This window comes from Centrocercus urophasianus, unplaced genomic scaffold (genome assembly GCF_019232065.1).
Source record: "Centrocercus urophasianus isolate 14NV4802_14NV808 unplaced genomic scaffold, USGS_Curo_1.0 seq_447, whole genome shotgun sequence".
Lineage (NCBI taxonomy): Eukaryota > Metazoa > Chordata > Aves > Galliformes > Phasianidae > Centrocercus > Centrocercus urophasianus.
Genome location: NW_024885030.1, coordinates 1 through 26,756, shown reverse-complemented (window position 1 = coordinate 26,756; position 26,756 = coordinate 1). Strand labels below are relative to the sequence as shown.

Here is a 26,756-nt window from a genome sequence, read left to right as displayed (position 1 = left end):
CTCCTTTCTGATGAATTTCACTTCTTGTTTGTACAAAATGCTACAAAGAACACTTTGTGTGACTCACATACATTCACAGTTATGCTAATATTTCACACAGAATATCCATATATTTTTTTATTTCATAGTCAGGAGTTTGTACTTTGGTATAGCTTTTTGTGTTTCCTTTTTTTTTTCCTCTGTGTTGGTTTGTTTGTTGTTGTTATTGTTGTTTTGGGGGATTTTTTCCAAGCTCTGGACAGCTGGGAATTGTAGAGCTTTAACACATATTTTAATCTGTTCACCTTAGCTGAAAACTTTACAACTCCAGGGACAACTTTGGTGATACACGGCGATTCTACTCACTCCAAGGTTCAAATAAAGAAATATTCGTCATAGAAAATCCTTTGAACACATTCGGTTAATCTAATTTAGATAAACTACAAGTAATCCAGATTTGATCTTCAACTTAAATAAGCATAAGTTGCTGAAGACTTTCCTAATCAGATCATTTATCTCAAATGCAAAGAGGATTTTTTTTCCACTTATAGGACAAAAAGAACTGATCTATGTGCATCAAGTACTCACAAAAATTCACCTAAGAGCAAGATACCAGTTTGTGAAATAACACTATGCATTTTTAATCAATAGCTGACACAAGAAACACTCAATTCCTTATTTAGAAAAATTTTTAACTGATATCCATCTTACAGACATACTTGCATAGACTTGGGATGATTAAAAAAAATGAGGGATGGCAAGCAAGAAAATAGTTAATAGTCCATTACTGTTATCCATAAAATTCTAATCTTATCGAAACAATTTAGGTTCTGAATACTTGTATTTATACACAAAACAAATAATTTTCTATCAGCCAAATGAAATTCTAGGATAAAAACGTGCCATGGCATGCTTCATCTAGTGTTTTTAACCAGTACTAAGCCTGAATTGCCTTTTCCACCATACATTTATACTGAAAATATGTCTTCCCAAAAGGCGCTGATTACGTTGTGAGAAGACCTCAGTGCATCTAGTACTAATTTTAATTGTAGATACCAGATGCTTTCCAAAATAGTACATTTTTTGTTTCTGAACAGTTACATAGTTCATAAACACTGTATTATCCAAGTGCATTACTATAGAAGATTAAAATCTACATACTCTCAGCAAAGATAAATCTATTCCATTTAAAAGCATCCTATACTTTATACATATACACAATCTCCTTTCAATTGTGACTGTCAATTAAGAATACTACAATTTCTTCTTAAATTGAGTTTGAAAAGAAAAAATATACAAGGAGTTTGTTAAAAAATGAGATAGAAATACTGTACTTTAACACTATTTAGAGGGATATACAACAAATAATTGTGTACCTAACTATTTGCATATATCTAACAAACTATAACTTAGTATTTTAGACATCTTCATTTTACCTAGTTACAGCTACTCACCAAAAATGCTGTTGACATAGTATAGCTTCACATACGTATTTATCTAATGCTCACTTTATGACATGGTCTATACACACAGTTTCTTACATATATTTACTTACCAACAGTATCACATGGTTCGTCTTTATGTACACAGAAATCCTTCCTAGAATTGAGGGTGGAAAAAAGAAAAATGTTAAGTAAGCCAAGTTGTCAGTCCTTTAATGACTGTGTGACCTATTTACAAATACTTCATATGGCTCAATGAATAAACACAGAACGCTGTTATCCCAACAAAGAGCGTGGTGAAGCAAAGGCCAGGATTACCCATAACACTTGTATTCACTATACTCTCAGAAGAGATTTAAGAGTAGTCAGGTGACAAAATATGTACTATCTATTTAATTTGCATTATATGTAATTCCTGCTTTTTTTTTTTTTTAACCCATTTCTATTTCTTGAAATACAGCAAGTTTAAAATTAGTCTTCAGAAATTTGCACATGAAATGAAAATATCTATGACGTGTAACATCAGATCCAAAACCAGCATTTTAATCCAGGATTAAAATGAGAGTAAGAAAGCTTTTGTGGCTTATCTAGTTATCAAGACTAAAAGAGAATTTGGTACAAGTGCATGCTGGCAAAGCATTACTGCTAGAGCAGCCTTTCTAATAGTGGAAGATTTAAAAAAAAAACCATGAGGAAAAGACTTTCATCAATACCATTTTTAGTCCATCTGCAGATCTACAAATAAGACCACATAATTGCATCATGTAGAATAAATATCTTAGCCCTGCTTTAAACAATATTTGCTTGCAATTCATTTTAAATTCACACATATTTTACCCGTTCTCTCAGAGAAGTAACAAAGTTATATAAAAAAAAAGGTATGCAGGAACATAGAAAAAAAACAATGCACTACATACAACATCTAATAAAAGTACTATCTACTTATCTGAAATTTATTCTGATTCTGACATGTACTCGTATAAAAAATATTCTCCCCTCTTACTCTCAATTTCTGCATAGGCCATTATGGGTTGGAAATACTCCTTTTTTATATTCTGTCTATGAAGCTAGATATATAAATACAAATAGATACAGGTAAAGATATACACATAAGCACACATCAAGCATACTTGCATCTACTGCCAGCAGCAGTATTTATAAATGGAAACTAACTGATACCTGAAATGCACTCTGAAAAGATGTACCTAGTACAGAAATTTCCGGTTTCAATATTACTTATTAAGTATCTTTGCATGAATAATCATATTCATTTTTTATATCTAGGAAGTATTTCATGTGCACATACTGATCATCGTTAAGTATCTATAATACATTTCTTAATAGCTATTGTTGTTAAAGGCTTAAGAATAAAAATTTAAGTTGGAATCCAGTGAAGCTAGCCATCGATATGAATCAGACTGTACCTCACTTTTCAACGTCACATTTTATTTTTTTATTGAACAGGACCAGTAATTAAGGATCTTTCTCTTTCAAAAATGTCTTATATGTATATTTATTTTCCAGTAACTCCCAGGAATTGTTTGGGGCTTGAGACACAAGAGTAGATTGGTGATAATTACCATTTTTACAAATGCAACTACTCGAAGAGATTTTACTTTGTTTTCCACAGATTGCTGTCACACAGTGATTTAGGTTCAAAAGCAACCTCAGGAGACTAGTAAATTTTTGACACTTGTTAAAGGCCACACAGTTAGAGACATGGGATTATAGCTTTTTATTCTCTCGTCACCACTGACAAAAAATTACTGGCTAGAAAAGCAAAGCAGCAGTGCTAGAAAGAAATTATGATAGAATCAAATCTTTATACTAAGTGATAATAAAGAAGATATAGGAATCCATTTAGATGAGCATTGGAAACAGAGACTGAAGTGATGTTGAAGAAACTATAATCAGACACAGAGAGTTCTTTTACGTTATCAAACCTGCAACAAATTGCTTTAATGCAGTGGGCTTTAACAGTTTCCTTTGTTCTGTGCTGTGACACAAGGGACTTAGTGTGCTGTTAAACAGGACAGAATTATTAGAAATATGGGACTTCTGATGAAGCAAGAGGACACATGCAGAAACAATCTAAGGCCATAGATTATCTTTCATGCATAGTCATTCAACTACTATAAATACTAACTGATGTAATGAAGTAAAAAAAAAAAAAAAGAAAAAAATTGAAGGGCATACCTGAAATTTAAAAGATCATTTGGCATTTTAAAACTACCAATACCCAAGAGGTTTCTGCTTATGTAATAACTCTGTTCTCGGATACTTAATGAGGTGCTTTTGTTTTGTTTTTCTTTCTTGCCTGAATCCATCTATGATTAAGCTATGCATTCAGAGTTCCATTATGGGACTTTGGGAAAACAGTTCTGCTGCGATTTGTTAAAAGGAAGGCAAAATAAACCATTCTTAGTTCCTTATTTACATTGAAAGAATCTAATGCCTACTTTAATTTCAAAGAATATTAATTCAGGAAACCTTAGTAAAAGTTTAAAGCTCTAGCTAGATCTACAACTGACTTGTAAAGAAATTATTCTTTAATTCATACAAGATAACTTACAAATTCCATCAAATTATAACTACATTTCCATGTGTGCACATACATAGCTTACACAGAATCACACATAGAATCATACACCTCTCTATCTGTATGTACATGTAATTGACATATGGAAACTACACAAAAGAGGACACTGACTCTTAGCTATTGTCATGGTTTTACGATTTTTGGTTATCGGTATTCCACATCATAACATCATGTAATGCACTGGGGGTTTGGCTGTTGATGCTCAAGTTCTAGGTGCCTGTCTGGAGGAGAAGGAGAACTACATTCCCCAGGGGGCTTTGCGGTCAGCAAGGAGATAGAACTGCTGGCAAGGCCATCTGATGCTCTTTTCTTTGCATGCGCTTCTTTGGCTGCTCTTCTCCATCTGCTTTTCTTCATCGGCTCATCCGGACTGCATTTCTCACCTCAGCATTGGGGTGAGGCCTATCCACCTTTCGGACACACTCCCTCTCTCATTATATTTTGATTTATTAGCTTCAATTCCATTATATCGCATTAGCTTGCATTCTCACACTATATTTAGTAAATCAGTTTATTTCAGCTCAGATTGTTGCTGCTGCTTTCAATTATTTTGGGGTTCCCTGTTTTCCTTTTCTGGAGGCGCAGATTCCCTCCGCCCCGCTAGGCACAGAACCGGGTTGAACCAGCCTGCAAACCATTGACAGCTATAGATGAAGTGGTATGAATAGAGCAATAAAGCATAATACATAGCCTTCAGGAAAGCCACTGATATCATTCGCCTCTCTTCTTTTCCTTCTTAGCAAAGTAGGGTTGATAGTAGCATTATCATTAATGCATACATAGAAGTTTGCGGGGCAAAAGTTAGCAACCAGTATATTTATAGAATATCATAGAATCATAGAATCATAGAATCACCAAGGTTGGAAAAGACCTAAAAGATCATCCAGTCCCACCGTTCACCTATTCCCAATAGCTCCCACTAAACCATGTCCCTCAACACAACATCCAGCCTTTCCTTGAACACCCCCAGGGTCGGTGACTCCACCACCTCCCTGGGCAGTCCATTCCAGTGCCTGACCACCCTTTCTGAAAAGTAATACCTCCTCATGTCCAGCCTGAATCTCCCCTGCCGTAGCTTGAAACCATTCCCTCTGGTCCTATCACTAATGACAAGAGAGAAGAGACCGACCCCCAGCTCACTACAACCTCCCTTCAGGAAGTTATGGAGAGCAATGAGGTCTCCCCTGAGCCTCCTCTTCTCCAGGCTGAACATTCCCAGCTCCTTCAGCCTCTCCTCATCAGCCCTGTGTTCCAGACCCCTCACCAGCTTTGTTGCCCTCCTTTGAACACGTTCCAGGGCCTCAATATCTTTCTTGCAGTGAGGGGCCCAAAACTGGACACAGTACTCGAGGTGCGGCCTCACCAGTGCTGAATATAGGGGAACAATCACCTCTCTGCTCCTGCTTGCAACGCTGTTTCTGATGCAAGCCAGGATGCCATTGGCCTTCTTGGCCACCTGGGCACACTGTCGGCTCATGTTCAGCCGAGCATCAATCAATACCCCCAGGTCCATTTCCTCTACGCAGTCCTCCAGCCACACCGCCCCAAGCCTGTAGCGTCGCCTGGGGTTGTTGTAGCCGAAGTGCAGGACCCGGCATTTGGCCTTGTTGAAACTCATCCCATTGGCTTCAGCCCAGCTCTCCAGCCTGTCCAGATCCCTCTGTAGGGCCTCGCCACCCCCAGGCAGATCCACACTTCCAGCCAATTTGGTGTCATCTGCGAATTTACTGAGGGTGCACTCGATGCCCTCATCGAGTATATACTGGTATATATAGAAAGCAAAAAATTGGTTAAAATACACAGAAATTCCCTTCTAAACAGTATCCAGTGCAAAACTTCCATTACTCTAATGCACACCTGGCATGCACATATAAAGAAAAACAAGTCCTTATTCAAGTGAGGAAAAACATGAGGTTTCATGAGAATTATAACTGATTTCCAAGTTTGATTGAGTTGACCAACACTTGAAAGAATTGTAAGAAAGAATGGGTAAATACTAATATATTGTTTCAAGAAATTACATTTAGTTAGTGAATTCTCAATGAATTACACGTAGATTATAAAGAAGCAAAGACTAACTATCCACTTTCCAAATATAAAGTATCTCATTATATACCGTTTTTAAAAATAAATGTTTATGTGTAGATGGGATGTAATGGAAGGTGTAAAGAACAGCAGAGGAAGAATAAAGAAGAAAACAGACAATTTCCATGAACAGTTTGCAACAGTGCATCATTTTCGATAAACTTAACACATATTTCAGGCATGCTAGTAGAAAGACTTACTGTGAATCTAAACTTGCTTGCAGTTTCATTTCATACATTAGATGTGAGAAAAGCAGAAACAGAAGAGATCAGACTGTGGATTTTAGCATTCTACCAAATATTCATTCTGGCTTTTGCCCTACTTTCAATTTCCTAACTATTCTGATGCTCTAATGTATTAAATGAGTGCACGGTAGTTCTTGTTTTTTCATGTGACAGAACGTTCTGAAATTGGACCGATAAATTAGGTCCATACAAAATTAAAAAGTGTACTTTTTTAAAAAACAAACAAAAAAACAATAAATTAAAATTGGTTTAGGAGTTAATGAATCGGTTTAGGAGTTAATGAACCGCAGGCTAAATAATGAATTTGCTATTCAGTTGGGAATTTAAACAAACAACAATCTTACTGTTACAGATGTTTTCTCTAGAACTCTTCACTATTGTGATGGTAAGCTTCAAATGCACTGGTAAATATTATTTCTAATTTAGAAAACAAAAAAATACTGCATTTAAATATTTTAAATAGCTAATTTTTCTTCATCTCTGTAATGCTGAACTGAGATTAAAAATGCTAATAAGCTACCTTCCGAAGTTCATGTTTCAACCACATTTAAGAAAATGTCAGGAGAGTGGTAAGTGAAATAATAAGTAAATTGAATGTGTAGCTAACATCTCTAATCAGATACAGAAAAATAAGAAAGCCAAGGAAGGTATTTTCGAGTTGAGTTCAATGAAATTTAAGCTCAACATTAGCATTAAACAATGATTTGGAATAAAATAAGAGAGCACTGCTAGTTAAGTTTAAAAATGAAATGAGAGCTGTTAGAATACAAATAGGAATGAAGATAAATCATCTTTTTATATATGACTTATGTGAATAACTCTTATTCAAAATAGCCAAAACTGGACTCCAAAACTTGATCAGGTATGGTGACAACACGGAAGAAAAAAGAAAGGGAAGAAAAGAAATAAGAATTTGAAAACAGGCAGTGGCAGTTTACTCAAAGGAATGAATAGTACCATTGGACAAAAACATAGGAAAATATCAGCAAACCTGTCCGCACACTCCTGTGTCCAATTTGTGGACTTACAATCTGTTAAAAAAGCAAATGGGTCTGGAGAGAACTAAAAGAATGATTATATGTCTGAGAAACTGTTAATCTAAAAGAAAGATGAGTTGTGCCTTGATCACAGTCTACAAACATTTACACAGGGAAGAGATTTCAAATAACTCCTTAGCTGCAAGTGGTATAGAGATCCCTGGTAGAAAGACAAAATTTTTCATTCTGAAAGTAAATAAAAATGGCAATAATCTATTTCAGAACACAGTTAATTTCCTTCGTTTTGTTTATTTGTTTCAAGACTGTCTAGCTTTCCAGTTCACTACTAAAATCTGAAATGTAGTCCTGGAGACTTACACTACATAACCATAGTCTTAAAATTCAATTTAGTTTCATGCAGAGGTACATGATAGATCTGTAATGGTGAAAGACATTGCAGAATGGAACAAATGTTACCTGAGTACTACATCTCTAAAGAATATGCTGATGGAACCAGGTAAATCATGCAGATTTTCCTCAAACTTGCTGTGACAAGTTTTATCAACTTCACATACTCCAACATCTTGAACTTAGGAAACAAACAAACAAACAAACAAACCCACAGAATCTGATAATTAAAAATTAGGGAAAAGTACTAGACACATAAATAAATTTAAAGTGAAGTGAGGTTTTGCTTCACTCTTGTATCTTTTTTTCCTACACTTCCAAGATTTGACTATCTAGTTTACTATAACGGTCATATATGAATTCAGATTTTATAAGAGAGAAACTGTAGATACCATAGATCTTTTCCTGCCTTAATTTCATCTACAATATACAGAACAGAAAACCTCTAAGGATTTCCTCCTCCATACTAACCGATAATAAAATCTCTGTGGTCATAAAACTCAGGGCTTAACTGTGCAGCTACACACCTCAATTTCAAAAGCAAGTAGCATGATAATGTTCTGTAGTGTTTACTAACACATACCCTGCAAGGAACAAACAGGATGTATTGGAAGATTTGGTTCTTTCCCTATGGTATCACTGGTATCAGTGGGACTTGATGGAAGAAGTTCTATGACTGGAGAGCTGGGATGGAGGGCTACCAGTTGTTTAGGAGGAACAGACAGGGTATGTGTCGTAGATGTGCTGTGCTGTACATAAGGTAGAGATTAGACTGTACAGACCTTGCCATTTAGGATGATTCGGTAGAGAGTTTCTGGGTGAGGATTATGGGGATGGACTGCAAAGCACAAGTAATTACGAGGGCTTACTATTGACTGCCCACTCAGCACAGTGCCACAGATAAGATATTCTACAGGCAATCAAGGAAAATTGCAGGATCAGTTACCCTCTTTCTTATGAGAGACTTCAAATTCTGAGACATAAGCTGGGAATGTCATGCTGCTGCAACAAATAAGTCTGGGAAATTCCTACAGCATATCATCCTGTCACAGACAGTAAGTGAGACAATTAGGAAAAGGACCTTCTAGATCTGTTGTTTGAGAATAAAGCCCTGTGGAGAGGTGATGGTAGGCAGCACTATTGGCCACAGGGAGTTTGAAAAAGCTGACCTCAAAATTTTTTGTTGCAAGGAGAAAAAGAGTCAGCAGGACACTCTGGACTAACTTGGAGCTTCTCAAGGAGGAAGTTAGAAGTGTCCCCTGGGAATCTACTCCAGAAGGTTTTGATGTTTGCTTTTTTAAAAGTACCTTTTTTAAGCCCAGAAGCAGACAATCCTGTTGCACTGCAAGTCAGGCAAGTAAGGCAGAAGACTGGCCTTGGTATAAAAGGAACTGTTCTTGGAAATAAGGCAGAAAAAGAAAGGCAAGGTCAAGATTCTTAGGGAGGGGAAAGAGTGGCAGTTAGCATCTGCAAAAAGAGAACAAGAAAACTCAAAGCTTGGCTTGTATTGACACTGGCCACTATAGAGTCAGACAACAAAGAAGGCTTCTTCAGTCTTGTCAGCACATAGTAGTTTAATCCAGCAGGCAGCAAAACACCACACACTTGTTCATCCACTCCTGCATCTCTCAAAGGGATGGGGGTGAGAACCAATAAAAATAAAAGCAAAGTAGAACTTGTGAGTTGACATAAAAGCTAATTACTAAGAAATGGAAGAGAAAAAATAACAGTAATGATACTTACATGTAGATCACTCTGAAAGTAATGCCTCCTACTTATTTTCATGGAAACTTGTCACAGAGCTATCTAGATCAATCCATGCCTGTGACAGGGGGCAGCAGGCCCCTGGATTCAAGATGGGAAGGGAAAAGGGGAAGGGTAAAGAGATGGGAGCTGGGCCCACAAACAGAACAGCGGCAACGATCTAAGGAACAAAACTTAATTTTACTAAATATGATATCAGAATGCAAGATAACACAATATGATACAATATAATTGGAATTGAGGCTAATATATCAAAGAAAATAAGAGAGAGAGTGACCAAAAGAGGGTGAAAGGTCTACTTTGAACTGAAACCGCACAGCTGGGGAGCACCCACACACTGCCAGGCAGTGAGTGAGAGAGCCAGAGAGTGAGATCCCATGACTTCATCCCATGGCTTCTCTTCCTCTCTGAATGTGAAGTCCCCTGGGGTATGCAGTTCTTGTCTTCTGAGAACCAGATATCCAGAAAGTTGCCAGTCCACAAAACTGGAGTATTAACTCTTTAATTCCCTGTGCTTTACATGATGTTATGATGTAGAATACCAACAACAAAATTGTAAAACCATGACAAAACTATGACAGATTAAAAGAGAACAATGACATTATTTGATACAGCAAATTCAAAGCTGTCAAATGCTATCTTTCAACAGTCACCACCATTAGCTGTGCATTTCCACAAGCGATAAACAAGAGCCTGCATGTTGTGCTTGCAAAAATCTGCACCAGTAGACATGACCCACTATTTCACAGTTGCTGTGACAGCATCATTGTTAGGAAAATGTTGTCCACATGGTCTGTTTTTCTTGGGCCAAACAGATGGAAATCAGAAGGCATCAAATCTAGACTGTGCAGTGGGTGTGAACAGCCCAGCCAAAATTGGAAGTGTGTTCCAAGGTCTTCAAACTGGTATGAGGCCAGGTACTTGTGTGTTGCAAGAATGGTAATATTCTCTGGCCTGGCTCTAGAAGTTCAAGCCTTCAGCTTAATCAGCATCATGATGTAAGAGTCAGACTTGATGGTTTGCCCAGGTTCCAGGATATCCAAAAAGATTATTCCTTGCCTATCCCAGAAAGCCATGCACATCACTTTATCTGATGATGGCTATGTCTTGATCTTTTTCTTAGATTAGGAATTCACATGTCCATGCACTTGCGTTTTGACTCAGGTTTGTACTGATGATACCACATCTCACCACCAGTAATGATGCAAATCAGGAAACGTTACCTTCAGCCTTGGATTGGTTCAGTAGGTCCTAATAAATATGAATATGATGTCATGGTGTTATTTCTGTTCCTGTGTATTTGCTAGACCCATCGGAGGCAAACTATACAATATTCTAACATTACCAGCATTGTCTCAAGAATACTGAAGCCAGTATTCAGCTTTTTACACAGTTCTCTGGCTGTAATCTGTTGATTTGTGCAGATGAGCTGATTGGGAAGCTCTTCATTTCATGGTATGACAGCTGTGCAAGGCTATCCAGAAAATGGCTTATCTTTCACAGGGCAGTTGTCACAGCTGAAACACACCACCCACTGCCTCACTGAACTCACATCCGCTGTCTGGGCTCCATAAACATTCATCAAGTGCCTATCAATGTCACTGGTTGCTATTTCTTCCTCATGGAGGAATAATACTACCATTAACTCATACAAACTTCCACGTAAGACATTTTTTTGTCAGACCACTTCCCTGCTGCCTCCTGTCACTTGCCAACAAAATGGAACAGCATAAAAATGATAACATTCAGTCTCTACTGCCATACCATCAACATCCACCTTTGATGTCATGGACACACATAATAAAATAGGAGGCATTACTTTTGGTAGTGTTTGTACATACATACATTTATAAATTCATCAAGCAGTGATGGCAACTCAATTGCTCACCATCCACTCTTAGATGCCCAGCCAGTCCCTGGACAGTGGCTGAGGCCGTTAGCCAACTCCCCACAGTCATAGTTTCTCACATGATGTTATGTAGTATAGAATATCCCTTGTCTAGTTTAGGTCAGCTGTCACAGTTCTGTCTCCTCCCAGCTCTTCATGCCCCTCCAGCCTCTTCACTAGCATGACAGTATGATAAGATGAAATGCCCTTGGTTCTGTGTAGAACAACTCAGCAACAGCTAAAATATTGGTGTGTTAGCATTTTTGTTTTTCTCGTAAAGCTGAAACACCATCACAACACACATTGTGAAGAAAAATTAACTGCATCCCAGATGCAACCAGGACACCACAGCAAGAGGTCAAAGAAAAACTCTCCACTGATATTTGATAAGATGATCACTTAACAAGTAAGGAGAGCAAAAATAAGATTGAGGTATTTAATGTTTCCTGTTACCTCAATCTTTAATATCAGTGGTAGATCCTCAGTTGCACTGTTGTCCAATGTGGAGGACCATGACTAATGGAGAAGTGAATTTCCATTTGTGTTCAACAAAATTGTAAAGAAACAACTGTAAGTTGCATTAGCTCAAAATTCTTAAGTCCATGGATCCTAAAGGGGTATATTGCAGGGTGCTGGAAGAGTTAGAGAACATTATAGCTGAACTCCTGGAGTTGTGGGAGTCTGTGGAAGTCTTTTCTGACTGGCAGTTAGCCAACTTTATACAAGACAACAAAAATGGCGGAAAAAAGGCCCAGGAAACAACAGACCTGTTTGTCTAGGAAAAATTGTGGAAAAGATTGTCCTGGGGGTATTTAAAGGTATTTGAAGAACAAAGTTCAGACATAGTCAACGTGAGTTCATCAAGGGAAAGTTCTGCCTTAGTAATTTGATCTCCTTCTACGATAATGTTACCTACAGTATGGATGAAGGAAGAGTTCAATTTTAGGGCCAGTTCATTCTAAGTGTTTTCCTAAATGACTTGGATACAGGACTTGAAAGTAGACCAAGAAAGTTTGCAGATTACACTAAACTGGGAAAAGCTGTTGATTCCCTTAAGAATGGAAAGTCTTTGCAGAGAGATCTTGGTAAATTAGAAGGCTGGGAAATTACCAATGACACAAAATTTAAAAAGAGCACATGCACCAAGAACAGAGCTAACCTGGCTATATTTACACACTCAGGGATGAGGGCTGGAGAGCAGCCCTGCAGAAAATGATGGGTTCTGGCTGTTAGCAAGTTGAATCTGAGTCAGCAGCGTGCCCTGGCAGCCCTAAGGGCACACTCTGGGGTTCATCAGGCCCAGTGCTGCCACCGGGAAAAGAAAGAGGTTGTCCCACTGCTCCTCTGCACTGGTGCAGCCTTACCTTAAGCACTGTATGTAGGATGGGTGGCACAAGAAAAGAAGGAACTAATAGAGATTTCCAAAGCAGGGCTCCAAAGATGGTGAAGGGTCTACAGGGCAGGACATAAGAGGAGCAGATGAAGTTACTTAATCCATTCAGCGTATAGGAGAATAAGAGGAAACCTCATGGTTGCCTATATCTTCCTAACAAGGCAGAGCAGAAGAAGAGGTGCTAATCTCTTCTCTCTGGTAATCAGTAACAGGATTCAAGGGAATAAAGAAGGGAGAACTGGCAATGACAAACACTAGAGAAGGCTAAGGTAGTCAAAAAGTTCTTTCCTCAGTCTTCATTGGCATGTCTCTCAAGTCCCTGAATCAGGGTACAGCTGGAGAAGTGAAATCACACTGTAGAAGAAGAGCAGGCTCAAGACCACTTGATGAAACTGAACATGAGCAGGTCTATGTGATTCAAGGACATGCATTCCAGGGATCTGAGGCAGCTGGCTGATGCAGTTCCTGAGCCACTTTCCACCATATTTGGAAAGTCATGGCTGTCAGGTGAAGTCCTCAGCGACTGAAGAAATCGCTGAAGAAACATCACTTCCAATTTCAAGAAGGCCTAATAAATTGGCTGGATGGCCGCAGCCAGAGAGTTGGGCAGACAATTGGCTCTATGTCCAGTTGGAGGTGAGTAGTGACAGTCTCCTGCATGGTTCCATATTGAGTGCACCTTCAGCAAGTTTGCAGGCAACATCAATCCAAAGAATGCAGTTGACACAAGAGAAGGAAGGGATGCCATCAAAAAGGACATTAACAAGCTTTACAAGTATGCCCAAGTGAGCCTAATGAGGTTCAGCAAGGCCAAGTACACGTCCTTGACACTTGGATTGGGGAATCCCAGACATTAATACAAACTAAGAGAAGAACTCCTTGAAAGCAGCCCTGCACAGAAAGATTTGGGGCTTCTGATGGAAAAATGTTCAGTGTAAGCCAGCAGTATGAACGCACTTGCAGCCCAGAAAACCAAGTATATCCCGTATTGCATCAAAAGAACGGTGGACAGCAAAGTGAAGGAGTTTATTGTCCCTCTCTACCCTTGCATGGCCCCATCTGGAGCATTCCATCAGGTTTGAAGACCGTAGGGCAAGTAAGAGCTGTCAGAAAGGATCCAGAGGAGGGCAAAGAAGATGATCAGCAGAGCACTTCTCCTGCAAGAAGGGCTGAGGGAGGCTCCGGAAAGACTGTGGCCTTGCCTTTTTTTACTTAAAATAAGATTGATTTTTTCTTTATTCTGAGTCTCTGAAACAGTCTTCCTAGCAAGGCAGATCATGCCCTATGCCTGTCAATGTTCGCAATGCATTTGGAAAATACTTTTTTGGAAATGCTTCTGGAAAATGCTTTTAATAGTAGGTTTTACCTTTTGGTTAACCTTTAAGTGAGGTCAGGCTATTGGACACAATTATATTTGTAAGTTCCTCCCAACTGAACTACTCTGATTTCTTACTTTTTTTTTTTCCAGAGAAAAATGCTTTATGATATGTATATCTCTAAAGTAATAGTATGAATTTACAGCTATCCAATTGTTTTACCAAGAGAGTCCTTAAAACCATTTCTATCTTAATTCTCACATACTCCTTCTATCAAGCCTCCCTGATCCTATTTAAATACAATATGCAAACTTTATCCTTCTGTCTTCCTTTTATTTTATGACACCATATTCTAAATATGACATTGTGTCACCAGAATAAGTCAATTTAAGGGAAAACTAAACAAAATCTCAGAGGATAAAAAAGAGTTGTAGAGAAGAAAAATGATCAAATTACTACTTTACTCATAGGTACCACTCCAGCCTGTGTGGGCAGCAGAGAATGTGAACACTGGGGGCAGAAATGGGCTTTGCTTTCAGTTTTACAGAACAAGTATTGAAGTAAGTCTGGAAGATAACCTTTTTCTTTAAATGGCTATGATGTCTCTTTGTTGAATAAAAATCTTTATTACATACATGTTATGCTCCTTACATTTTGCATTAAATATTAGTTCTGCAAAATAGTGGTAATCAAGACCATATTTCTAACTCTGGCTACCAGAACCAACTGGCATGTGTGAGCATAATGAAGCCTTTTCAAAGCACTCTTGCTTGTTCTATTACCATGCTAGACAAAAAGGAGAAGTAGGTGAGTTTTAGCAAGTCTACCACAGAATATGTTTGGAAATAACAAATGTACATTTTTACTTGAAAAATTACCAAGAAAGCGATGTTTATCTCCCTAAACAAAATTAGGTGTTTTTAAGTTATGACAAAGGAGCTTTTCTGCGATTGTAAAACAGAATAATACTCTCTGAATTAACAAAACATACAATTGTAGCCTCATGTGGGGTTAGCTATACCATAAAACTGATGATGTGCAGAGGGAGTCTGGATTAGCAAAACATTCCCACAGTCAGCAAACCACACTGATATGATTTATTAACAGCTAAAGCAGCTCTGAGATGGTAGGTAGTATAGTCTGGAAATAAAACCACTGAAAAAAATGCCAGAACATATCTCCAATTCCTGGCTGTGGTACTGACTTACTATCTGATCTCGAACCAATCACTTCCCCATTTTCTGCTTTAATTTCCTTAACACTAATCAGCAAATACTTCAAACAAAACCTTTTTAAAACTAACAGATAAAAACGTAGGAAATACAGATCAGAATACTGTATTACAAAGAACATTAGAAAAGTGTGTCTTAAAAGCATAATTAGACTTTCCAAAAGAAGTCTTTTACCATGTAGTAAGGTTACAAGAAATTTAAAAAGCTCTCTGGTCAAATGCACTGTCTGCTAAAGACATCTTCAAGCTACTGTCTCTTGACTGCCTTAACTAAAACCTCATTTGCCCGATTTCAGAACTCTCCTGATTCTTCTCATGAAGCCTCACAAGGGAAAGAATGGCAAGTGAGAGGAACAAGGTGTTAAATTCTTTAATTTGTAGTATCTTGCAGTAGAAACACATCTCCCAAGTTAAGAAGTGCAGCCTTGGACAACAAACTGAAACATTGGACTAATTTTCTGTATTTTCCCATTAAGCTAAGACAGATTTGAAGATCAGATGTGGGACAACAGCCAATTTTGTCAAACAATGGCATAGAAATTCTCACTCTCCTGGCAGTGCCAGTGGTTTAGGCTTTGAAGAATTCAGTGCTTCTTCAAGCTGCTGTAGGAGATGCAAACACTGAAATTGATTCAAGAGTCAAGGGACAGATGAGAGGTCACTCAGCAACACATGCTTCCAGTAGTACACAATTGCTCAATTATTTTTGGACCGTCAAAGAGTACATTGAGGTGGAAGAAACTCTATTTCCCTTTAGTTCTGTTCATCAGCCCAATGCCCAACTTACGATACTTGGCCATTCTTCATGCCTTGGCATAATTCACTCTTTCCTGCTACTCAGACTTTTTCTTTGCCATCTGGACTCTTTCCCCATCAACATGCTCATTGCTAATATTAGTTGGGGTCTGAAAAATCCCCCTCCAGTCTGCCATCCCAGAGATGCTTTCTAATTAATGGAAATTTTATTACGGATAGTATTATTCGGTTTTATTACCGCTTGTATCTTTCAGGGCAGTTCAAAGGAACCTGAATGAAGGACTACCACTTAATTAATACAGAAATGTGTAAAAACTGATCCTCACACAACAATCAGTGGTGCAGACAGAACAATGATAAATAATAGAATGGAGAACGAGTTACAAGTGAAGGATGTGGTTTTTCTTTAGGAAGGTAGGAGATTAAGCTGCAAAAGTACAAAAAAAAAAAAAAAAAAAAAATCTATGTTTGTAGGCGATCTGGATTTCAGCATTCCCTGCTTCTTAGCATGTTCTCCAAAGCAAGAAAATTTACAGAAGCTTTTTTCTGCTTTGGACAACTGAAATTTAGATATTGGAGTACTTAGAATGTAACCTAATTTTAAAAAATGTATATAACTTCCAGTGACACTGTCCTGAATTAGAAATATATATTGAAGTATATATTGAAACTATATGCAAAACAAATAAGGCTTATTTGGAAGGAACATTGAAAGTTCATCCAGTTCAAGCTCCATTGCAAAAATGTGGCTGGGCCCAACCCTAGACCAGCTGAATCATCATTCTCCTTCTCACTGGAAAATGGCTGCGCTCTGTTCAAACAAGATGCATCTTCCTGTGCCACTACGGTGAGCCTAAAGAACACCTGCCTGGGAGAAAAGAGGTAAGTCGGAGGCAGGTGTCCTTCTGAATCTGTGAACTGTCTGATAGTGTTATAATTAATCACAGATCTGAAATCACACTTCTTTGTTGGCAAAGTAAGTACTGTACATTGGGCACACAGGAAGATATATTTGTTCTAGATCCATTACAAAGAAGTATAACATAATGATGTGATTAATGTCATGCTGATCCAGTTCTGAATCCCCTAGATATGCTTTTGTCTTTTGAACAAATGTATCTGCAGGACTGTGTATGCTGCCTTCTGAATACATGTAGAAAGAAGCATCTAACCTACAGTCGAAGAAGAAACAGGAGAGTAACTTTGTAATTTCAGATGTTTACCAGCTGCAACTATTGTATTCCACCTCTTTAGCACCATCTTGTTCTCAACATTTCAGCCTCTAAAAAGACTTTCAATTAACTTCCATTTTCTAATTCTGGAAAGATGCCTCAAGTTTTACTCTTTCTTATTCAAAACTAAAGTCTGTGTTGATCATCTATCAACTCTTTTGATCAATTCTTGATCCATAATGTTCATACTACGTCATTCCTTATTTTTTAATGCTCATCCTTCTATAATAATACCTTGTGATAAGAATAGCTGCATCAACTGACGACATGTCTTCTCCCCAGCTTGTTGACATTTCTAAGTGTATATCATTCTTTTTGCCAAACTCTTCATGCTGCCATTTACAAAAGCTTTCCAGCATTTTTTCCCCATGATGTCCAATATACATATCTGCCTAGAAATGAAAATATTGATTCTGTTAAAATTGTGATTCTGTACAATATAATTAAGGACTTTTTTTTTACTGAATTTGCAAAAGTATACTCCCTTTCATGGCACAGTGTATACATGAAAGTTTCTGTTTCTAAATTTAATGCTACCCTCCTATGTTAAACACGCAGATGAAGACACTGTACTGAAATGAGTACAGACAATCTGTTCTCCTAAATTCCTTCCCCCTTTACTCAGTAACTTTTCACTATTGATTAAGAAGATTAGAAGATGAAGAATTTGAACATAAAATGAGATTTTACTTACTATGAGAATATAAAATACTATATTTTAATATTCTAAAATTTGAAACACAAATAGGGAGATTTCTTTTTCTTATGAACTAATTAAAATACGAAAGGATTCCCATAATACTTCATAGGAATGACAAGAAATCACAGCACCTGTGATGTGACTGGTTGTGACTGTGACTGTTGACTAGTTGTCTGAAAAATAACATTAACTCTCCTACCATCCACTAAGTTTTATAAAGTTTGTCATTGAGTTGTGTGAATATACAAAAAGCAGTACATAAGCAGCTTGATTTCCATAGCAATTTTTTTTCTTTTTTTTTTAGTTACTTTCATCTGCAAGCATAGGAATCTCAATATATACAACATACAGATTAGCAAAAACTTGGTCTTTACTGGGGTTGTCAAGCACTGTAAATAATACATAAAGAAAACTGAGAAAAGCTGTTGGCTATTAAAGTAAATGAATATTACAAGCCTTCACAGAGCAACAAGATGAAGCAGCATTGTCCTCTGCAGACTAAGACAAAGGTGATGCGTACTTACTGGAGTCTCATGAAGGAGGACAAGCTTAGTAACCCGAAGATTAACTTGTAGTCCAAGGCTTTTGTGCTGGAAAAGGTTAAAAACCTAAGGAGGAAAAAAATAAAATAAAATAAAATAAACAGGCAATTGTTTTGAACACAACACATTGTAGACTAAAAATATTAAAACTCAGAGTAACTAAAAAATTCTAATATTGTAGTGAGTTGCTTTTACTTCCAGTGACTTCAACAAAGCCTAAAGCTAGTGTATTTTGTTATTAGGCAATATTGCTTCTGGGAGAACAGAAAGAACCTTTCACACTGACAACGGTCATAACCACTTTATGAAGGTTAGCCAATTTCTCCACATACTTGCACATGCACATAAAGTTATTCACATGAAAATTGTTACTCATTCAAATGCGAGATCATTGCAATAGCCCTTCCTCTCATGCAAAATATTTTTTTTATTTATTCCTCAGTTTATGCTCCTTCAGAACATTCGTTCCTTGTACGTGACAGATCCTTGTTCTTGCTGCACTTTATGCAGTGCAGCAACAGCTGGGAGGGGTTGTAGTCAACTCAGTGCCTTAACTTTTTTTCACTGTGATGATCACGTAATCCTTCTAAATGACAAAGTTGCATTTACATAGCAAGCACAGATCATAATAAATCATGCAATACCCCAGCTTTCCAATAATATCATAGTCTTCTAACCAGAAAATCACCTTGGTCAGATCCCATTTTCTAGTTTCATCGCTGAAGTTATAAGACCAGATGGTGCAAACTGATGTGCAGCATCATGGTTTTATGCTGCAAAATATACGTGTTAAATCTTGACAGCCTGCTAATGGTCATGTGCTGACTGTCTCTTTACAGGTAGTCTGTCAGGATAATAAAAAGGAGCAATGAAATCAGTTCATTACGCATGTGCTGGTGGCAAAAGCCAAAATGAATTTTAAATTTCTTACCATATTTAAGATGGTCAGAATAAATCTTCTGGCAGCATCTTTTCCATGATACAGAACCATAGCTGGATCTGCTACCACAACTGTTTCTATATTGTACTCCTGAGGTAATTTGTAAGAGTATCGTTTTCCTCTTCCACTTTCTGATACTTTCTGATTCTTGGATTTTCTTTTATCTGTAACATAAAAACACTGCTTGAAGAATACATCTTTCAAAGTACCCCTTGCATGCCTTAAGGATTTGCTACCTGTAATTAGAGCATCACTCTGTTTGTGTGCAGTGTAATACTCATGAACGCTAATACATTCTTATTTAGCACTGCCAGTGCGATTAGGCTTGGACTGATTGCCTGAATATAAGCTCACATGAGGGAAACAAGATCGTCATTCAGCTGCTCAGATAAAGACAGTCAGATTCTTTGCAACCCACTGCATGACATATTTATAAAATAGTAGGTGCATCCTTGTTTGCTTTATAAGGTAGAGTTAAATTAATATTCTGTTTGACATACAAGTAGTCTCACTGAGGCTGAAGAATCACTGTCTATCTGCATAAAGCATACAGAAAACATACAGTCAATGTATCTCAGCATAATAGATGATGAATACAGATTTGTCACAAACTGAGTACCACAAAAATATGCAGAAAAATTCACTGATCTGTAAAGATGAAAGACTATTTCAGATGAATGATGTCAATAATATGCAGGATAAAATATGACTCTTTTTTGTGTTTTGTTTTGTTTTTGGTTTTTTTTTTTTTTTCAAGCTGCACTAACAGGATTTCAGTCATTGCTACTGTCACTATAAGTATACCATATACTATATATACTATATATATATATAAGTATACTATATACTTATGTTATACACTATGTAAGTATATATAGTATACTACTATAAGTAGCTGAAATATTTTTTTTTAAGTGTGTGATCTCCAGAAATAAATAAAGTCTTGGGTTTTTATTTCCTAAAAAGAAATACTAGATAAATCCATAAACAATCTAAATTTTAACCTTCCACCTTTTGATCTTTCAATCAGCATGCTTAGCCTTATACGGATGGCTAGCCCCCTACTATACTTGTGTTTGCTGGCTGGATCCAGAGCCTAGTGCACAAAACAAAGCATCATACTTGTTTTTTTCATGCTTTTGAGAATAGTTTTTAATGAAGCTGTACTATCAAGTATCCATATTTGTGCCAAGAAAACACACCCTACAAGCTATACAACTATGACTTAATACACAAGCATTTAAGGCTGCTTGAGTAGGTTAAGGCTCTGAGTTTACACAGTGAATTCATTTGGGTTAGAAAAGATTTGTCATGAGCCATTTGGTCAATATCAATATCAATATCAGTATCAATATCAATATCAATATCAATACCACTGCTTTTAGGAGCAGTGACTGATTCCAGTATATCTTCCAACAACATCAGTTGTTCATCATTCACTTCTTCCTCACTAATAGCATCTATCGGTCGAAAACTTTTAATTTAGTATCAGCATGGAAGTTCTGAGAAGTTTGCTATTATATTTCTCTAATATTTTACCTAGAGATCTAATTTTTATTCAGAACTGAAGTAAGCAACACCTATTTAAGTCAGTGTTTTGCTAAATGCACCACAGTCCCAAAAACTGCTGTACCCTCTATTTTTGGGGTTGTTGTGGATAAGAAGACTGCTCAGCTTCACAGACAAGCTGGCTGCAAAGGGCAGTCAGTGTCCCTCATTTCCTCAGATATCTGTTGGATTAACAAACCAAAGGAAGATCTGTTCTTGGCCAGTCAGCCTTATCCAAATTGCTGGAAAAATTCTCCATCTTGTGAGACCTCATTTATCTGAAAATTTTAGCTCTTCCTCCAGACTCTTAAATAAATAGAATTGCTAATTTTAGTAGCAATGGCATCCAAACAACTACTGTGATTACTTCCACCTAACAGACCAAACAGGTTTTAGGCAAAAATACTTGACTATTCACGTATACAAAAACAGAATTGCTCATTAATGCATAACAGATAACAACTCTGTAAAAAAAAAAAAAAAAAAAGTATCTATATTGAGTTTGCATGTAGTAAAATTATAAAATTAATATTAAACTTAATTTATAAACTGAATTTCTGCAAGCTAACAAAACAAAACCAAAGCATTGCTTCTTGGATGTTAAGATGCAGAAATTCAGTTTATAAACTAAATTACAATACAAAAATAAAAAATAATGTTACCAGAACACTGTGACCAGTAAGACTTTGACTTTTGGTGCATTTATAAAGAACATTAAGATTTCATATCAATTTATCACTTAAACTTACAATCTGGGACTGAAATGAAATCTAGAAATACTCCAGTACCCCAGCTAAGAAGTCTAAAAACATTTGACATTCAATAGTCTCTCAAAATAATAGTAATTAATAATAATAATAACCCTGAAAATTCCACCACTGCAGCAACAGATTGCTCAGAAGTATCTGAGCTGAGATTATGAAGAAGTTATGACTACAAGACTCTGACATACTTGCCAGCCCTTAGGTACAAGAGTATTTCCTAAATCCACTTGAATCTGGCACAAATAAGAGAACCCACCACCATCAACACCCAGGATTTCTTTTCATAGGGAAAGGAAAAGGGATACATTAACCTTACAGAAATTGCACTATTCTGAAGAATGTAATGGAAAGCAAGCACGGAAGCAGCACCAGTATCCTCTAGCACAATGTCAAAAATCTACATCTACAACTAAGATCATTTATGCATTTCATTTCATGATTATTGGATGGAAACTGCATTTACAGCAAGGACTAACACAGCTATTGCAGCTGCCAGTCCATTCTTCATTCCACTAAGTCAAACTTCTGCTTTTGGTCCAGCAAAATTTGCTAATTTTTTCCTACAAAAAATAGCATTAATTTAAGACCATAGTCTGATTGTAACTGAGAAGAACTGAATATTGCTTATTGTCAGAACAGAGAAGTAGAAGAGCCTTCCGGTCTCAAACAAAGAAAGGAATCAAAATTCACCTCTACTGTATCTTGTGCAAGCACTCTCACTCATCAGTTTGTGTGAAACAGAACAACCATTTTAGATTATTTTTTCTTCCTAGAGTACTTTTGCCATGACCCAGCTATAATGCACAAACAACTTCAGGCTTGAACAAGAGCTTCATACTAAGATGAAAGAACAGTGCATAGTTTCTCACGGCAGATCTAGGCAGATCTTTGCCCTAACAGCAACTGCTTTTCTCACAAATCCTGTGCGACACATCTGTGAACTGGTTTGATTTGAAAGGTATCGTGAATGGACCGTGTGCTACAGAAAGGTGCAGAGTTTGAGATCTGTGTATGTGCAACTGGCTCACATAAGTAAGTAAATCATACACGTGTTCAGTGAAAAGACACACATATATTCCCACAAATTCAGAAAGTAAACGTTTTCATCAGTCCTATTCTCTCCCTCCACCAAACAGCAAGAAAGAGAACAGCCCATTTGCAAAACCAATTCCTTTGCTCTCCTCAGATGACTTTGGCTATGTAGTATCTTTCAGTACAGAGCACAACAGTTACAGACAACAAACAATACCTTCATTGATTGCCTCCCCTAATTCTGCATGAAAAACCATTATACGTATTATATAGTGATCCTTCAGCACCTCCAACAAAGACATTCATTCCTTCTAACAATCACAATTCATCATTGGCAATATATATTTGCTTGATATGTAGCCAGTCTTTGAAATCAATTTGGCTTCAAACCAGCAGCAAAAATGCCTGTCCCATGGCACCTACTCTAACACACCAGAACTGCAGAAGCAGGAGATCCTGTTGTAAGATATTGCTCAGAAGTAAGCATACGTAAGACAATCGTTACATTGTGCTGGACAGGTACAGCTGTCCAACAGGTACAGCAGCTTATGTAAAGTCTGAGTATCTGAGCATCAGATGAATCTGCTGTTTTTCTTCATTAACCTACTTACTTGACAATTTGGTTTAAAACTCTCAAATATTGCTTTAGAAGACTATTTTGTTGTTTTGGGTTTTTTTTGTTTTTGTTTTTGTTTTTTTGTCTGTTTGGTTTTTTTATTCCTTCCTTTCTGCAATCCACTTTTAGGCTGTACCCATAAAATTAATTTTCTGGTGATGTTAGTGATGCTGAGTATTGTCACAACAGCAGCTGCTCCAACTGTAGACACCACTTTTATCAATATACCTTACTGCAGCTCCACGATGTAACACAACTTGTAACATCAAAGGGAGGGAATAGTCTTGCTAGTGTAACAGAATTAGTCAGAAACTGCAGACATTTAAAACCTCCCGGAAATAAGGTTATGCCAGAAGATGCTAATCAGTTATTCACAGTTTGAGCTATTTTTTAATTCCAGACTGGTAGTAGAGATAATAAACCTACTTCAAACAAATATTTGAATCTCTGTTGACAGACTATTTGCACTGTCAGAGCCTTGGGCATAAGATTACTGGAACAGAATAAGCTGACTTTTCCATTTTAGAGAACACAAGAAAGTGAAAGGCTGACTGCTAATGAAAATGACAGAAAAATAATTTCCTTACAGATGAGTCTGCATCTTCATTCATTTTCATGCATGCCATGGATTGTTATATAGCAGATGCTCGTGTTTGTTTTTACGATAATTTCCTATAACATCATTAGAAATATCCTCAGCTCATGTCTACTCTGAAGAAAAGAAGCCATCAATTAAGCAGGAACAGCAGAGTATTATTTTCCACAAAAGCTCCTTTCTCCTCTACACTGAACATTACTAAGTGATCATTATGTGCCAGACTTTTTTTGAAGCCCCTTTTCTTGGAAAAACCGACTGCTTCTACCACCCAGTTAAGAAGATGAATTTCACATTTATTTTAAGTGACAATAAAAGATGAACACTGTTAGAAAGGTCACTTAACATCAGTGTCTGACTTGCATGAACGTTCAAAATGTTAACGACTGAAACTGTGATGATGTATGTGCTTATGTTCTAAAACTGAATGGTAAGTACAAGCACTGCACATAGTAAGTAAACCAGCAACTACCAAGACAACAGTACAAAGACAATAGACTGGGCCAACCAGTTGGTTGCAGTTGTTAGACTGAATAAAATGGCCCCAAATTTTCTACTTTCAAATCTAATGGATCATTGTACTTGTCTATTCCACAACAGAAGATTCCACCTTTTGACAGATGAAACTGCAGTCTCAGTATGCCACCTTGAAGTTGACAATAAGTTACTACTATAAATATAATCAAATATGCTTTTGTTGGTTTTTGGCTACTGCCTGCAGATCTTAAATACATGTTCACTACATTAAGTCTGTTCAGTAAGATTTGTGTATTACCTGTAACAACACCACAGTACTGATTCTGAGAAGTTGGTTTTTCAGTAATTTTCTCCTCTACAGACCTTTTTCGTCTGTACACCCTGTGTGCATGACCTGTCACAGCCAAAGTGTGATTGAGTGGCTCAATAAATATGAAGTCCTCATTAATCTGTATAAACCCCATCTGCAAAGGAAAAGAAAAGGAACATAAGATAAGAATTTAAGAAGCTATGTAATTGTGCACACAGTTCACAGAACCAAAAATAAACCAAAAAAAACCCAAAACACACATAGAAAAAAGCCATACTCCATTTAAGAAAAATCTTTGTTTTATTAACCTTATTAGCTAGGTGACTACCTTTGTATTTTTACAAGCCTTCTTCTTGAGTGAATTGGAATAAAACAATAAATTCAATATATTTCAACAAAACTTGTGGGTGGGTGGGTGGCTACATGCCAGTAGTAGATGCACAACAAAAAAAATCTGGAATGTTAAAAGCTTGCTTTGGGAGACCCATGGGGTCATTTAAATATGTACAGTATGTACACAAAAGTCTATACACTACTTCAATAACTCAGTGTATTGTCACATTTTTATAACTGTATTAAATGAAATAACAGAAATAATTTGGGGAGTACGAAAATACATTTTGAACAACTATGAAACTATTTGGGGAGTATGAATACATTCTGAACAACAGTGAAACTCTACAAGTCTTATTACAGCACTCTTTTTGCACATTTTGAACGTAAACAAGTAAATAAAGTAAATAATTAAATACTTAGATACAGAGACAGCAAGCAAAGCTGAATGCTAGCAGCTGAAAAAAAAAAAAAACATTCTACTAAAACCATTTCGCTTTTTTTTCCTTTCCCAACACAGTTATGCACACAAACATACAGAAAAATCTAGTGTTCCAGATACATATCTACTGTCACAAGAGTTTGGCTAAAGCTAAAATAAATAAGCAAATAAATGTAATTCATTTATATAATTAATGTAGAACCCTAACTCACGTCAAATTGTTAAAATGCCAAATATAAATTCCTATTAGAGTCACTAACACTGGGAGGATCAAAGTGCTTTCCTGCGTTGTTTTTTTTCCGTCTGAAAATATCATCAGCAGGACTGATGATGAACTTTCTTATTCTCTAAACTGAAAAAATGTATTAAAGAGTTTTACTACAATAAGAAAATGTGTTACATCTGGCTAAAAGAAGCAAAGACCTCTTCTGTATGTTTCCATGCAAAACAAAAGATAGAAACAGTGAAGACTTTTGTCACCTCTGGAATTATGTAGGTGGCATCATCATGTTGAATACTCTGCCATCAAAAATAGATTCAGATTCAAACAAGAAAACAAAAATAGTTTTTATGGGAGTTATTAAGTATTCTTCTTTCAAACTTTCTTGGGCACTATTTTTAAAACAAATAAGCAAACAAAGAAATAAAACACAATAACCTTTCCTTTCTCCACAAACATCAAATAAAAGGGAATACATGTACCCACACTAGCTGCAGAAACCTGAATGGATATTGAAAACTCATCACTAACACTGTACAGAAACTTTTAAGTAGTTCAGTTTGTTGACCTGCTTTTTAGGTCAGCTCACCTTCACCATGATGTGTGAATATTACACAAAAGATTAACTACATATATTTCATAAGGCATTTTCTGTATACATACCAGCTAGCATTTCTAAATATACTGAATAAAGTTACAATGATATGACTGTGCTAATATTTAACTATAAAAAATAGTGTTGTTTAAACTATTATTTAAAAATACAATTTCTAAATATATGTAAAATGTATATTTTCTTTCATTTTTATGTCTAATGCTGAATTTCACATGGGCAGAATTTTGTACATATTTTTTTAAATCACAGCGTATTAAATTTTGTAGCATTTTGTACAAACAAGAAGTGAAATTCATCAGAAAGGAG

General features: G+C 36.7%; 1 protein-coding gene across 1 annotated transcript; it reads right to left on the bottom strand.

Annotated features, from left to right (window-relative positions):
* Window positions 1-1,534: 1,534 nt before the first annotated feature.
* On the bottom strand, window positions 1,535-24,993 carry LOC122168729 (A disintegrin and metalloproteinase with thrombospondin motifs 19-like; the record flags this gene model as incomplete). Its single annotated transcript, XM_042834286.1, has 5 exons — window positions 1,535-1,578; window positions 17,550-17,707; window positions 18,540-18,623; window positions 19,489-19,661; window positions 24,828-24,993. Coding segments are annotated over 5 exons (625 nt in total), but the record flags the coding sequence as incomplete, so codon positions are not given.
* Window positions 24,994-26,756: the final 1,763 nt, after the last annotated feature.